Source organism: Acipenser ruthenus, chromosome 11 (genome assembly GCF_902713425.1).
Source record: "Acipenser ruthenus chromosome 11, fAciRut3.2 maternal haplotype, whole genome shotgun sequence".
Classification (NCBI taxonomy): domain Eukaryota; kingdom Metazoa; phylum Chordata; class Actinopteri; order Acipenseriformes; family Acipenseridae; genus Acipenser; species Acipenser ruthenus.
Genome location: NC_081199.1, coordinates 32631982 through 32646295, shown reverse-complemented (window position 1 = coordinate 32646295; position 14314 = coordinate 32631982). Strand labels below are relative to the sequence as shown.

At 40.1% G+C, this 14314-nt stretch overlaps 2 protein-coding genes across 5 annotated transcripts; one reads left to right on the top strand and one right to left on the bottom strand.

The window, feature by feature from the left end:
* Positions 1 to 1729: 1729 nt before the first annotated feature.
* LOC117427214 (uncharacterized) lies at positions 1730 to 5893 on the bottom strand. The gene is made up of 5 exons (XM_034045692.3): positions 4626 to 5893; positions 4191 to 4279; positions 3920 to 4060; positions 3541 to 3651; positions 1730 to 3059 (listed from the first exon to the last, which is right to left on the bottom strand). Exons 1-5 carry the CDS (start codon positions 4791 to 4793, stop codon positions 2756 to 2758), a joined length of 813 nt encoding a protein of 270 aa, XP_033901583.3. The 5' UTR covers positions 4794 to 5893; the 3' UTR covers positions 1730 to 2755.
* A 224-nt stretch (positions 5894 to 6117) lies between these two features.
* Positions 6118 to 13670, top strand: LOC117426398 (retinol dehydrogenase 7-like). 4 transcript variants are annotated; one of them, XM_034925235.2, is made up of 6 exons: positions 6118 to 6333; positions 6712 to 6804; positions 7387 to 7701; positions 8246 to 8504; positions 11737 to 11900; positions 12243 to 13670. In XM_034925235.2, the coding sequence occupies exons 3-6, from the start codon at positions 7389 to 7391 to the stop codon at positions 12464 to 12466; spliced, it is 960 nt and encodes a 319-aa protein (XP_034781126.2). In that variant the 5' UTR covers positions 6118 to 6333; positions 6712 to 6804; positions 7387 to 7388; the 3' UTR covers positions 12467 to 13670. The 4 variants fall into 4 exon arrangements, with proteins under 4 accessions (XP_034781126.2, XP_033899816.3, XP_033899815.3 ...); XM_034043925.3 differs by having other exon boundaries at positions 6119 to 6333; positions 6712 to 6856; XM_034043924.3 differs by having other exon boundaries at positions 6119 to 6333; positions 6712 to 6860.
* Positions 13671 to 14314: the final 644 nt, after the last annotated feature.

The following is a 14314-nucleotide window of genomic DNA, read 5'->3' as shown; positions in this document are numbered from 1 at the left end:
GTGGGAGGAACCCGAACGTCCTACGCCTGAGTGGGAGGAACCCGAACGTCCTACGCCTGAGTGGGAGGAACCCGAACGTCCTACGCCTGAGTGGGGGGAACCCGAGTGTCCACAGCCCAAAAGGGAGGAGTCGGGGCGTCCACAGCCCAAAAGGGAGGAGGTCGAGGATGATGGCTGGGAGGTTTTTTTAAAGAACCTCGCAGCAGAGTTATGCCCTGGCTGTGGGGCTTATGGGCACACGTTAGCCATATGCTCCACCCAGTATGAAGAGGAGGAACCAGCGCCCAGATGGGGGGACCGCGAGCGTCCAGCGCCCAGACGGGGGGACCGCGAGCGTCCAGCGCCCAGACGGGGGGACCGCGGGAATCCGAAGCCTGAGAGGCAGCTGTTCCCACCTTCACCAGCAGAGCAAGAATGCCTGCTGGTTTCCCCATCACAACCAGCAGAGGTAGAATGCCTGCTGGTTTCCCCAGCACAACCAGCAGAGGAAGAATGCCTGCTGGTTTCCCCAGCCCAACCAGCAGAGGAAGAATGCCTGCTGGTTTCCCCAGCAGAGGAAGAATGCCTGTTGGTTTCCCCAGCACAACCAGCAGAGGAAGAATGCCTGCTGGTTTCCCCAGCACAACCAGCAGAGGAAGAATGCCTGCTGGTTTCCCCAGCACAACCAGCAGAGGAAGAATGCCTGCTGGTTTCCCCTTCAGAAGCAGAGCCGCACCAGTCCGCTGCAAGAGAGGCAGAGCAGCACCAGTCCCCTGAAAGAGGGGGAGACTACACGCTGCTCCCACCTCCATCGGCAGGAGACTACACGCTGCTCCCACCTTCACCGGCAGGAGCAGAGCAGCCGGAGCTGCCTCTGCCTCCGCCACCTCCACCGGAAGGAGCAGAGCAGCAGGAGCTGCCTCTGCCACTTCCAGGAGCAGAGGAGCAGGAGCTGCCTCTGCCTCCGCCACCTACATCGGCAGGAGCAGAGCAGCCGGAGCTGCCTCTGCCTCCGCCACCTACACCGGCAGGAGCAAAGGAGCAGGAGCTGCCTCTGCCACTTCCAGGAGCAGAGGAGCAGGAGCTGCCTCTGCCACTTCCAGGAGCAGAGGAGCTGCCTCTGCCTCTGCCACTGCCAGAAGCAGAACAGCAGGAGCTGTCTCTGCTTCCCATACCTCCACCACGGGGAGTACGGTGGCCGGAGCCCCAGAAAGGGGAGCTGTCGGCCACGAAGAAGGGGGAGGAGGTCTGGAGACCACCAACCCCAGCAGCAGTTTCGCTGCCGGAGATTGTGGGGGAGGTCAGGAGACCTGCTCCCACTGCAGCAGTTTCGCTGCCGGAGATCGTGGGGGAGGTCTGGAGACCTGCTCCCACTGCAGCAGTTTCGCTGCCGGAGATCGTGGGGGAGGTCCGGAGACCTGCTCCAACTGCAGCTTCTTCGCTGCCGGCAGTACTGTGGTCGGAGCCCCACCAAAGGGAGCTACCGGCTACAAAGAAGGGGGACGAGGTCTGGAGACCACTTTCCCCAGCAGCAGTTTCGCTGCAGGAGTTCTTGTGGCCGGAGCCCCACAGGAGGGAGCTGCCGGCTACGAAGAAGGGGGAGGTCGGGGGACCACATGCCCCCGCAGCTTTTTCGCTGCAGGACGGGACCAACAGGCTGTCAGCCGTGCCACTACCGGCAGGGGTGCTGACAGCATGGCCAGCCATGGGCCCACTGAAGCCTCCCTTCTCAGCCCGAGACTTTGTCCTGGACTGCTGGATTTTTAAGGGGGGAGGTGGCCGTTGAGGCCATGTGTGCTGCGCACAAGGGGGGGTATATGTGGCAAAGCGCCCCGCCCCTGTGTGCATTTGTGTTATGTGTTGTATGTTGCGTGTGTAAATGTTGGTGTATAGTCATTGGTACACGGGATATAAACTGGTCTGTGTTTCACGTGTATTTAAAAAGTGTATAATTATATTTAGGCACGGGATTGCACATCACGCACGTGCATTTAAAATATAATATGTGAGCACGGGGTTGCACAGAATTAATTCACGTGCTGGGATTCAAGTGAATTATTAATTAGTAATTGAATCCCAGCACAACAGTATATATAGAGACACGTAGCATGCAGTCGGGGTTAGGTGTTCGGTGAGTGGAGAACGAGTGTGGAGAAGGAGAAACTAAATAATAAGAAAGGAAGAACGTAAATATAAAGTAAATAGTGTTTTCACTCACCGTGTTTGTTTGTCCCTGTTTGTTAGTGTCTGTCCGTTTTGTCTACCTGTTTATTTTGGCGTGAAGTGCCGTGTCCCGTGTTTTGTGCTGTTTACAACCCTTTTATTTGTTAATAAACGCTGAGTGCAGCCATTGCACTCAGCTCATCATCACCACCGTCTCTGTCTGTGTATTCCTCTCTGGTCTGACGCCACCCACTCTGGCCGTCTTTGTGACAGTTACTTTGAAGGATTGCATGTTATAGTTGGCAATGGGGTAACATAATGCCCATGATTTCAATGGAAATGGTAGTTAATAACAGCATTTTCATGTAATTGCATTTGTTATGTATAATATATTTGTTTGTCATGCAAACGACATTCTACAAAAGCAGCTTCTGAAAAACGCTTTAATTTTCAGAAATAGTGCTGGTTAATTACATTTGCTTTGCATCATGCGCGGCTCCAGAGAAACAATTGTACCTAATGTCATCACACGTCCTTCTGTTCTCTTTTGAAAAATACATACTGTGAACATTTGGCACACCATATCTACTAAAGGATTTTTATAATTTATTTTTCAGCACATGAAATGAAATTGATTTATACACTTACACTCTGCATGGCATGACAGAGTACGTTGATTTTCTGGGCCATCAAACATAGGGCTGTTTCTTATATGTTGCAGCACTAGTCTGAAAAACTCCCTCATTGGCCCTCCCAAATCCACTGCTCCTTTCACATCAACTCTTTTGTTGGTTGAAAAGTTTGGCCTCCTCATGGCTCTTACAGCAACATCCCACACATTTCTTCTGTTTAAGTTGAAGCGAATGACTTCTTCTTCATTGATTCCAACTCTCAGAGATTGTAGGATATCTTCCACACTAAAATATAGGAAAATTCGAGGAATTAAGTAACAATCAATAAATCACATCACATACATTAGAGAGGTTTCTTAAAATCAAGAGAGGGGGAGTATTAAAATGACCACATTTTTGCATGTGGATGGTCAATTGGAGAAAGAGTAATGTTTCATGTGAATACACATCAAACATAGCTTTTACTAAAGATAAAATCTGACCTCTGCCATCCCATAATCTGGCACAACACAAAGTGTTTACTCTCCTATGGGTGGTGGTCATTGTGTTACAATGTTACATTCACAGAAAATGGTGGTGTTCATAAATATCATGACAAAGAATTCTATGATAAAAAGTTATTTAAATGAATTAATTCTAAACATACATTTAAAATATACAGTCACCAAGCAAATATTAATTAGTTGTATGAATACATCTGTTCCTCAAGACTTATGGTTATTTTAATTGGGGGAAAAAAACAATGAATAAGGCTTGTAACACTTACTTAACAGCTGCATGCAAGCTTTCCTTTAGCGATTCCTCTAGAGCTCTATTCAGCTGCTCTTCTTCAGAATCACTAAATACATTGTCTTCACTGACAAGGTCCACATAGTCTCTAAGAAACAAAAAAATAAATAAATTCAGCCCACTATAACACTGATAGCATTGGAAGCTCCATTCTTACTTTCCTTCTGCAGTAATAGTCCTTTGATAGTAAAAGTCTTTTAAATTACATCAATGTGAGACATTGTGTTGTGCACAACAGAAATTACTGTCACAGAAACAAACATCGTAATCAATACTAATGTTAAAAAATAAAAATATTTTAATTATATAAAAATCACAATTACTTACGAGTACTCCACATTGAAAACATTACATACCTGTACAGTCCACTACAAGCATGGTGCTTGTTGTAATAATTTTGAACATGGGATGTGTTGTCATGTGATGACATAGATAGTTGAGTCTCTTCAGATATCTCCATAACGACATCATCTTCCAAGTCAGTGTCATCAGGCTGTCTGAATACAGTTAACAAAGACATACATGCGTTGAATGTCAAAACATATTTACCACAGATACAAGTCAACCACTATGTTGTAAAAATAAATGAGCAATTTAAATTACAAATACACCAGAAAAATAGATTACCTTCCACAGTTTTCAATGTGTTCTGAAAGGCATTGCAGAGGGATATCTTTTTCACACCTTTTGCACTTCTCCATGACCACCTCTTGACACTACAACAAACAAACACACATTTATTTTTAACATGCTTCATTTTTATAGTATGTGTTACATGTGCATTTACACCTTAACCCAGTGATCTCCAGTCCTGATCGTCGAGGGCCATAGTCCAGCAGGTTTAATGCAATAGATATTGCTCAAAAAGAAACGGTAAGAGCGTGCCAGTGAAGAAATATGTTGAGAGTAGGAAAGGGAGGAATCAAAGGTGACACCAAGGTTTGGGCAGAGGAGGAAGGGGAAAGGGTGATAGAATCAAGGGAAATTCAGATAGAAAGGTCTGTAGAAGGAGGCGAAGAAGAAGGAATATAGAGGAGATCAGATTTTGACAACTGTTCTTACCTCTTCAGCCTCACGCTTCGCAGTGCTCTCCAGGTTATTCTGAAGTGGTTGAATATAGGCCATTGCCTGGTTCAGGCCACTCTCAGTTCTCAGAAATTTCACACTGTACCCACTGGCTGGCATTGGAATTGGTGCCAATTGTTTGGTTTTATTAACGGACCTCAACATCTGAAAGCCTCCTGCACCTTTCAATTGTGGAAAATGTGAAAACAGAGTTTCACATAGTTCAGAAAATACTCAATTTTTGTCTGCAAATGTTATTTTGAATTCTGTAAACCAATGCGGTCTTCTCCATTGGGCACAGTCTGAACATTGGTCTCTGCTAAGCAAAAGAAATCATGTGTCCAGGTTTCACTATGTGTAGTTTTCCGTTTACACTTTCCAGTGTTCTGGAACATCTTTTGCCCCCTTGCCCGATCATATGGCTGAAACAGGGATTCCTTGTTGTACTTCAGCTAGTGAGGTTTGCATGTTGTTAAACAAACCGCTAAAAGAACTGGGTGAACACATCCCAGTACCAGTCTGTGATCCTGAGCCAGCAGTGGCTGTGCTTTCTGACTCTCTCTTCAAAATCCTTGCAGCTTCTTGAAGAAGTCGAGCAGCCTCAACATTGGCACTCTCACCACTACAAAAGGAACGGAACTGAAATAATATATTCACATAAACTAAAATAAAATTTATTAATTTAGCAGATGCCTTTATCCAAAGCTATTTACATACGGGCCAACGGCAGTGCCCCACCCGGGAATCGAACCCCAAACACTTGGTTGCAAGTCTGGAATCCTAACCACCACACGGTACAGCTGTATAATAAAGCTACTGATGCAACATCTCATACAGGTAGCTGCAGTAGACGAGGGGAAATTCATTCTTCAAATACTCATTTTTACCCACTTCCCACGCCATAAAAATTAAAATAAAATAAATAACTTGCCTTGATACACGTCTGTCTCTTAATTCAACCAGAATACTGTACCTACTGTAATAATAATCAAAAACCCATCACGATTTTCCAATACTTACTTTTAAATACAGGTACCAATACCCACCGACCACCGTTTTACAGTTACATACACTATATACTAGAAAACAAAAACAAAAAAACAGTGACAAATGTGGTCACTATACTCTCTCAAATCATTATAAGTTCGTTATCTATAGCTAAATTGTATCATGCATCGTCTATGTTATGAGCACATGTGATCGAGTATTAATTTTTATACAATAACAAACTAATATAAAAAGAAAACTCGGAAAAAAAAAACTCGAACTTGCCTTAATTCAGGTCTATCCGCCATCTGTAACGTGAGCGATGCACCAGGAGAATTGTGAGTCCACAGTTTCCATGGCAACCCTGGTAAACGAATACGGTCTTCATGTTAATGATCCGCAAGCAGAATACCATGTTGCATAATCACAATCAGCAAGCAGCATACCATGTTGCATAATCATGATCATGATCAGCAAGCAGAATATCATGTGCATGATCATAATCAGCAAGCAGAATACCATGATCATAATCATGATCAGCAAGCAGAATACCATTGCGAAAGTGCATCTTAATTTTGGCACTGAGATCACCCTCCATACTGTGTGGTAGCCTTCGTAATATACTCTTGATAACCTCGCCTGTTCCAGCCTTTCACAGAATCCTACACCCACACAGCCGACTACGGTCGATGCCGTCTGATCTGGGAAGCTGAGCAGGGTATTTTTAAGCGTTTTGTTTTCAGTTTTTGGTAACAGCATAATAAACCATCCACGCTTCGGCTTGGGCAATGTCTGTGAGTTTGTTTTTTTGCACCGAGAGGAAGAAGTAGCTTTGCAGTAGATTCCTCAAGTAAACAGATTGAACCAACTCTGTATCGAACAGTACAGTTTTTTGTAATTAAGCAGATCATCTAAGTACTTTACTTGCTAACAATGTAATGTGACAGGCTCTTTGGGTGCGATATGTAAATCAATTATTCAGTATTGGTTTGCTCATAGATTTGGTTATGAGTACCACAAAATGCATTGCCTAACCTTTTTCAGTTTGTTACGTTCAGAAGTCTGTATTTAAGTCCACGGCTTTTTGTTTATTTAGGCATTTGAACAAACACCCAAGGCACCGCTCTTCTTGCAAAATTCCAAATCCTGAGTTTCTGATCTGCAGTGGTTCAAAGTTGCCTTATCAAAGGTGAATGGACTGTTATTAACATCGATTCTACTGTAGCTGTGGTTTTACGCAAGTAGGTGGGTTTTCTTTGATTTTTAAAAGCACATATATAGAAGCTATAGCCTGTGTTGTGAAGTTTGAGGGATAGTTTTTTTTTCTTTTCTTGTCTGTTTATGAGCATTTTTGTTTAATAATCTGCTTTAATTAACTTGACTTGTGACGTTGAAATGGTAGTTTTTCAGTCACAAAACAGTGCTGAATCATTGCGCACACAGACTAGTACTCGTATAAAAACGTACCGTTTTAAAGAAACCACATTGTTTTCGATAAGGATATATATAGGGTGTATTTTATGTATACATACTGCAGTTGAGATGAAGTGTCAACATTCTCCCGGACATGTATGCGCATATCATTTTGTTGGTATAACTTTGTACCAAGTTGCAATATGATGTATTTTCTTTTTGTTCTTTTGTTCTCTTTATATATATATATATCCTTTCAAATGAACTGAAGCTCATTGCTAGGCGTTGTCTTTGTGAATTCCAGAATAAGTCAAAAAAAATGTTGCTTCATAAAAACATGTTGTGCCTGTTCTTCCAGGAATGTTTCTATATCTTATTGGCTTGGTTGCACTTTTCGCCCTGTATCGCTGGTACAGGGAGACAAAAAGAGTTCCAAGCATATCTGACAAATACGTGTTCATCACTGGTTGCGATTCCGGCTTTGGAAACCTATTGGCCAAACGCTTAGATGAACTAGGCTACCACGTGATTGCTGCCTGCTTTACAGAGAAGGGTGAAGATGATCTGAAAAAAACCTCATCTAAAAAGCTCACGACAATTCATGTTGATGTGGCAAAGTCTGAAAGCATTCAGAAAGCTGCTGCGTTTATAAAGTCCAAAGTTGGAGAAGCAGGTAAGTTGTTTGTTTGTAATAAAAAAAAAGCCATTTACTGTATTTTTTTAAATTATATTTTTATGATGTTTGCAATTTCTTTTTTTTAATAGGTGAGTCCATCAGAGCTGAAATGTCATATTGTCACATGGTTTTGATGGAATGCACAGAAATTACACTTGATGTACTAACATGAAATAATACATTCAAGATGCTCAACTCCAGATCGATATGGTATCTTAAGTCCAATACCAATCTTAATCTTAAAAAATAATAAAAAAAAGTAATTCATCACACATCTAAAATTGTTTTGTTTTTTCAAAAAGGGCCATCATACAGGCCAACAATAAAGATCAACACTAATTGTTTTCTTTGACAAATGATTAGCTAAATTATTACAAAAAGGATATTTTTTGTACTGAATCACTTTCTTTCTCGCATTCTAACCCATAATGTTTTTACTCATTCAAGGGGGAGGGGTTAAGTTTTTCCAGACTGGCAGCTCATGCTAAACCTTGTATCTACCAATCTGTTCAGGTAGCTCTTGTGCTGTTTTGTTTTCTAGGTCTGTGGGGTCTTGTCAACAATGCTGGCGTATCTGTGCCTGCTGGTCCATGTGACTGGCTCACAATACAGGACTACAAACAGATGCTGGATGTGAATTTGATGGGAGTTATAGAGGTGACGCTGAGTGTTATCCCGCTGATTAAGAAATCCCAAGGAAGAATAGTAAATGTTGCTAGTGTCTTTGGAAGAATAAGCCCAGTTGGTGGAGCTTACTGTATTTCTAAATATGCTGTTGAGGCCTTTAATGACAGTCTGAGGTAGGCTTTTTTTTGGTTACATTTTTTATAACCTTGCAGTGCACTTAATTTGTGTGTGTCTTTGACTCTGTTCACACTACTGTGCTGGCCCAGGGCTGCCTCGAGCTATCTCAGGGCCGCTGCATATTTAGGTCTGCAACCCCATTCACATTTCGGTTTAAGGCACCTTTGCACATTCACATATGTGACTGAAAAGCAGGCCTAAAATGTGGTGAATTGCTTGTTTTTTTTTTTATGGAATGATAGCCTGCACTCAGAATGGAAGAGCTACTGGAATATACAGTAATCCTTGATTTGTAGCAGATGTTTCTTCTTATATATTTTTTCAATGCAGCACAGTAGCAATTTTATGGTATATAAATAAAAATAAACTATATATATATATATATATATATATATATATACAGTGCCTTGCAAAAGTATTCTCTCCATAATACTGAATTACAAATGGTACATTGAAATTTCGTTCTGTTTTGATATTTTATTTTAAAGCACTGAAACTCAAAATCAGTTATTGTAAGGTGACATTGGTTTTATGTTGGGAAATATTTTTAAGAAAAAAAAAAAAAAAAACTGAAATATCTTGCTTGCATAAGTATTCAACCCCTGTGCTGTGGAAGCTCCCAGTTTACACCGATGAAAAAAATTGCCCTAATGAGGACACAATTACCTTACCATTGGCCTCCACCTGTGAACCATTAAAGTTGCTGTCACATTTTCTGGATAAAAACCCCACTGTTGAAGGATCATTGGTCAGGCTGTGAATCTGAAGGAAAATGAAGACCAAAGAGCATTCTACAGAAGTTAGAGATAAAGTAATACAAATGCATAGATTAGGGAAAGGGTACAAAATAATATCCAAGTGTTTGGATATCCCAGTGAGCACAGTTGGATCAATAATCAGGAAGTGGAAGCTGCATCACACCACCCAGGCACTGCCAAGAAAAGGCCGTCCCTCAAAACTCAGCGCTCAAACAAGAAGAAGGAGACTTGTGAGAGAAGCCACAGAGAGGCCAACAATCACTTTGAAGGAGCTACAGAGTTCAGTGGCTGGGAGTGGAGTAATGGTGCACCAGACAACCATATCAAGAGCTCTGCATAACACTGGCCTGTATGGGAGGGTGGCCAGAAAGAAGCCGTTACTCAAAAAGTACCATCTGAAAGCACGTCTGGAGTTTGCCAGAAAGCATGAGAGTGACCCAGCTGCGATGTGGGAAAAGGTTTTGTGGTTAGATGAGACCAAGATAGAGCTTTTTGGCCAAATCTCAAAGTGCTATGTGTGGCGCAAACCTAACACTGCCCATGCCTCAAGACACACTATCCCTACAGTGAAGTATGGTGGTGGCAGCATCATGCTGTGGGGATGCTTCTCATCAGCAGGTACTGGGCATCTTGTTAAAATTGAAAGAAGAATGGATGGAGCAAAATACAGGGAAATACTGCAAGAGAACCTGCTTCAGTCCGCTAAAAAACTGAAGCTTGGGAGGAAATTCACCTTTCAGCAGGACAATGATCCCAAGCAGAAGGCCAAAGCAACATTGGAGTGGCTCAAGAACAAAAAGGTGAATGTCCTACAGTGGCCCAGTCAAAGTCCTGATCTCAATCCCATTGAGAATCTGTGGCACTATTTGAAAATTGCGGTCTACAAGCGTCGTCCAACCAACCTGAACAACCTGGAGCAAATCTGCCAAGAAGAATGGGCCAAAATCACTCTGACACTGTGTGCAAAGCCGGTACATACTTACCCCAAAAGACTTAAAGCTGTTATTGCAGCGAAAGGTGGCTCTACCAAATATTAATGTGTGGGGGTTGAATACTTATGCAAGCAAGATATTTCAGTTTTTTATTTTTCTTAAAAATATTTCCCAACATAAAACCAATGTCACCTTACAATAATTGATTTTGAGTTTGAGTGTTTTAAAATAAAATATCAAACAGAACGAAATTTCAATGTACCATTTGTAATTCAGTAATATGAGAGAATTGGTCAGGGGTCTGAATACTTTTGTAAGGCACTGTATGTAATATATATATATATAATGTGTGTGTGTGTGTGTGTGTATGTATGTGTATATATATATATATATATATATATATATATATATATATATATATATATATATATATATATATTATTGACTATTTTGACTTAATGTTATGGTGCATCAACGATCTTAATATTTGTGGATGAGAACAGTGTTTTATGTGTGTGTAAAAGCAAGCGGCTAAAAGAAATGATCGTCATTTTAATGTAAAGACACACACTTCTGTAGCTATGTATATCGTTGCGTGCAAAATAAACAATGGTGGCTGACTATGCCAAGTCGCTGCATTATTGATCATTACTGAAGTCCACAGTCCTGCAGTTTTTATATTTATTGTTTAGTTACTAAATAACAGGAAGGTAATTGTGACAAATTAAGCTTAATTATGAATGCACTGCAGCTTCTATATTATGTGAAAGAAACAACCTGAACGTTAACCCGCTAGATTTTTAAAAAATTAATATTTTTCTAATTAAAGTTGTATGATGTAGAAATAATTACCATCCAATACTGATCCACTGCCGTCTTGGCTAGCAGAGCATTCAGCTTTCTATTTATGTTATGTGCGCGTGGGAGTACTGAGCGATGTAACCAAAGTGGTCATTTGATATGAAAAGGCAGCCATAAGTCTGCTTTGCATTCATATATATCTTCTTTGGAGCGTTCACATATGAGAAAAGGCGGCCCTGGGCCACCTTAAATTGTAAGTGAATGGGGTCTTTTTGACCTGCTGTTTGTTATAAAGTCCTTTATATCCATGGTGTCTTTTTAGGTAAGATGGTACCAGTTTTGGTGATGAAGCACAAACAGTAAAACTATTGTATTTTGCACCATACAATAGCTGGACATTGCTAAACTAGCTAAATTAATGACACACCATTTAAAAGAGATGAACAGTAAATAATGAAGCACTTTTTTTTTTTTTTTTTTTTTGATTGATGAATTGTCTTTACACATTTGATTAAATAATTGTTGAATGTGAGTATTATTCCATATACTGTTTGTGAACACAACATCTGTGTAATCATATTTGTAAGTATACAGTACATAGTGAGAATCTGTCAATGTAATATTTTTCATTTCCTAATATGCATTTGGAGAACATTGCACATTTCAATTAATTGTTTTTGGCTAAGAGATGTTCTGGCCAAAGTGTTTTAAATGTTTCCATGACCTTTATTTGACAGGAGAAACCTGAGGGATTTTGGAATTAAGGTTCTGTGCATTGAACCTGGATTTTTCAAAACAACACTTACTAATACTGAGGTTATAGAAAAAAACGTTCACAATCTCTGGGATAAGTTGCCACAGGAGGTCAGAGATGATTACGGAAGTGATTATGTGGAAAAAGGTATATTTTTTTTTTGTGACTACACATTTGCATTACATATATGTGTATTTTGACATGTATTGTGCCTCTCTATCATTGATAAATCAAATAAATGTCTGTATAACAGACAAGTTGCTTCAGGAACATCTGCAGCACCTGGAGTATCTACAAACACACTGAACAATGGACCTTAAGCAACTTTCTACACATACACTGATCACACCATGTCAGCTCCAGTATCACAATAACTGTTTCCTCTGGATGTGCCTTGAATGTCTTCCATTTGAATTATTGTTAATATATCTTCCAGTTTCCCTTTTTCTAAAATATACTCAAATATATTTGCTGTGTTTGTCATTGCAGCGGTAAAATTAATGAAGACAACAATGGCCAAACTGCCTGACCCAGACCTGATGAAGGTGGTGAGCTGTATGGAGCACGCTCTCTCAGCTGTCTACCCACGAACACGATACTCTCCTGGATGGGATGCCAAACTCTTCTGGCTCCCTCTTTCTTACATGCCGACGCTAATCGCTGATTACGTGCTTGCCAGGGATAGTGTTAAACCTGCAAAAGCTGTTGTCTAATATCCAAGTCATGAATTGTAACCAGATATATACTGTGTTACAACTAAATGTTTTCTTATGCAGTTCTGGGAATGTGGGGATTTTAGGGACGAGTAACACAAATGCAGGGATTGAGGATGAGCGTACACTGTCATCCAAACCTGTCACTGTTTCATACTATAATACTGGGAAGATACAAATGCTAGGTGACGGTATATAACTATTCTTTAAATGATTTTATATGCCATAAATACTCAAGTGTGAAATATATTTTTAAAGGTGGGAATACCATTTGTAACTAGTTTGTACTATATAAAATTACTACTCAAAGAGTAAGTAATGGGGTTCCGAAAAATATAGCGTTACATGTCCCCACACGTTGCTAAAACTGTTTAAATAACGTACCTATATTTTTTTCTTTTCATTGTTTGACATCCTGACAACTTTTTACACTTAGAACTTTAGTCTGTTTCAAAGCTGTTTTTTCAAAATGTCTGCTCTAGTGCACTGATAGTGTAAGCATTATCGCCCACATTGTCAAACAGGTAACACAGCAATAACGATCTATGATGTGGTATGGAACAGAAAAGCCAGAGCACTACTTTTTTTTTTTTTTTTTTAAATGCTCTTCCTGCAGTGATTCAGAGAACAGATCCTAAACCCCAGTATGCTAAAATAGCCATTTTGAAAAGATCTTTGAAATAAACTTAAGTTATAAGTGTAAAAAGTTGTCAGGATATTAAAATGAAAATAAAAATGACAGGTATGTTATTTAAACAGTTGTAGTAACATGGGGACATGTAACCCCATTACTTACTCTTTGATATCAATTGTTTTATAATCATTTTCGCTTTAAGAATATGGAAAATACTGTATATTAAATGCACTACAGCAAAACATTATGCTGTATAGAATACACAGTGGGACAAATAAATGTGAAATTATATTAGTGAAGTCTGATTTCATGTATCATGCTTTGGATCTATTTCTTTAATTCCTTAATTCCTTGCAACTTAGATGTTTGAATATATATTTAGTACTTACATGAGTCCATTTAATGCTAACATACATTAACCATTGCCTTTGGGAAGCATAACTGGGTCAGGAAAATGAATGCCCTCATGAAACTCATTCACCATGTGCCTTAAAGCCTATGTGAAAGCATTTGGTACAGGTTTCAAATGTGTGTAATTACAACTCCAAAATAAAACATTTTCCAATATGATTGTATTTGTTTTCTGAAATTGCATTTTTGTTAACAACTTTAAGCAGTACCACAGAAAGCTTACACTTAATGCAAAATACAAACAAGGAAAACTGCTCGCTGTGAAAAAATGCCAAACAGCAACTGAGGGATGGGTACATGATTGATTTGAAGGCTTTTAGGACCAACCCAAATCAAAAATCCCAGCTGTGGAATATCTGCATCAGCCTGCAGCTGCCTTTTTGGTAAGATTATACATTTTGATACAAAGTTTAAAAAAAAAAAATGAGTGCAGCCTGAAAGCAAAAAACAAACTTAACTGAATGAAATACTGCTGTCCCGTGATATCTTAAACAACAGAGTGATTGTGCTGTGATATTGCAGAATATGATTCTTAGGTGAGTCAGCAGTAACAGACACCATTCCACATGGAATCATTTGTCAATTTCCTGAGAGGTTATTGCTCCAGTACTGTTTTTGTTGCTTAAAAAGGAAATAGGTTGGTTTTAAAGCATCGCAGTGAAACCTCAGGAAGTTATTTCCAACTTTTTATATATTTTTTTCTGTCTGTACAAACATTATTCCCTTTTCACTACAAGTTGCTTTTACAAGTACAGTACATTAAACGTCCAAGACCACAGTGTCCTGTGTATTTCTGAATTTAT

Bases quoted from the DNA above. Each gene is read 5' to 3' on its own strand.
- LOC117427214 (XM_034045692.3), bottom strand. From the start codon at position 4,793: ATGTTGAGGTCCGTTAATAAAACCAAACAATTGGCACCAATTCCAATG. The intron at 4,280-4,625 runs GTAAGAACAGTT...TGTTTGTTGTAG, and splicing joins CGAAGCGTGAGGCTGAAGAG to TGTCAAGAGGTGGTCATGGA. The intron at 3,060-3,540 runs GTAAGTGTTACA...CCTATATTTTAG, and splicing joins AGCTTGCATGCAGCTGTTAA to TGTGGAAGATATCCTACAAT.
- LOC117426398 (XM_034925235.2), top strand. From the start codon at position 7,389: ATGTTTCTATATCTTATTGGCTTGGTTGCACTTTTCGCCCTGTATCGC. The intron at 7,702-8,245 runs GTAAGTTGTTTG...TTTGTTTTCTAG, and splicing joins GTCCAAAGTTGGAGAAGCAG to GTCTGTGGGGTCTTGTCAAC. The intron at 11,901-12,242 runs GTATATTTTTTT...TTGTCATTGCAG, and splicing joins AAGTGATTATGTGGAAAAAG to CGGTAAAATTAATGAAGACA.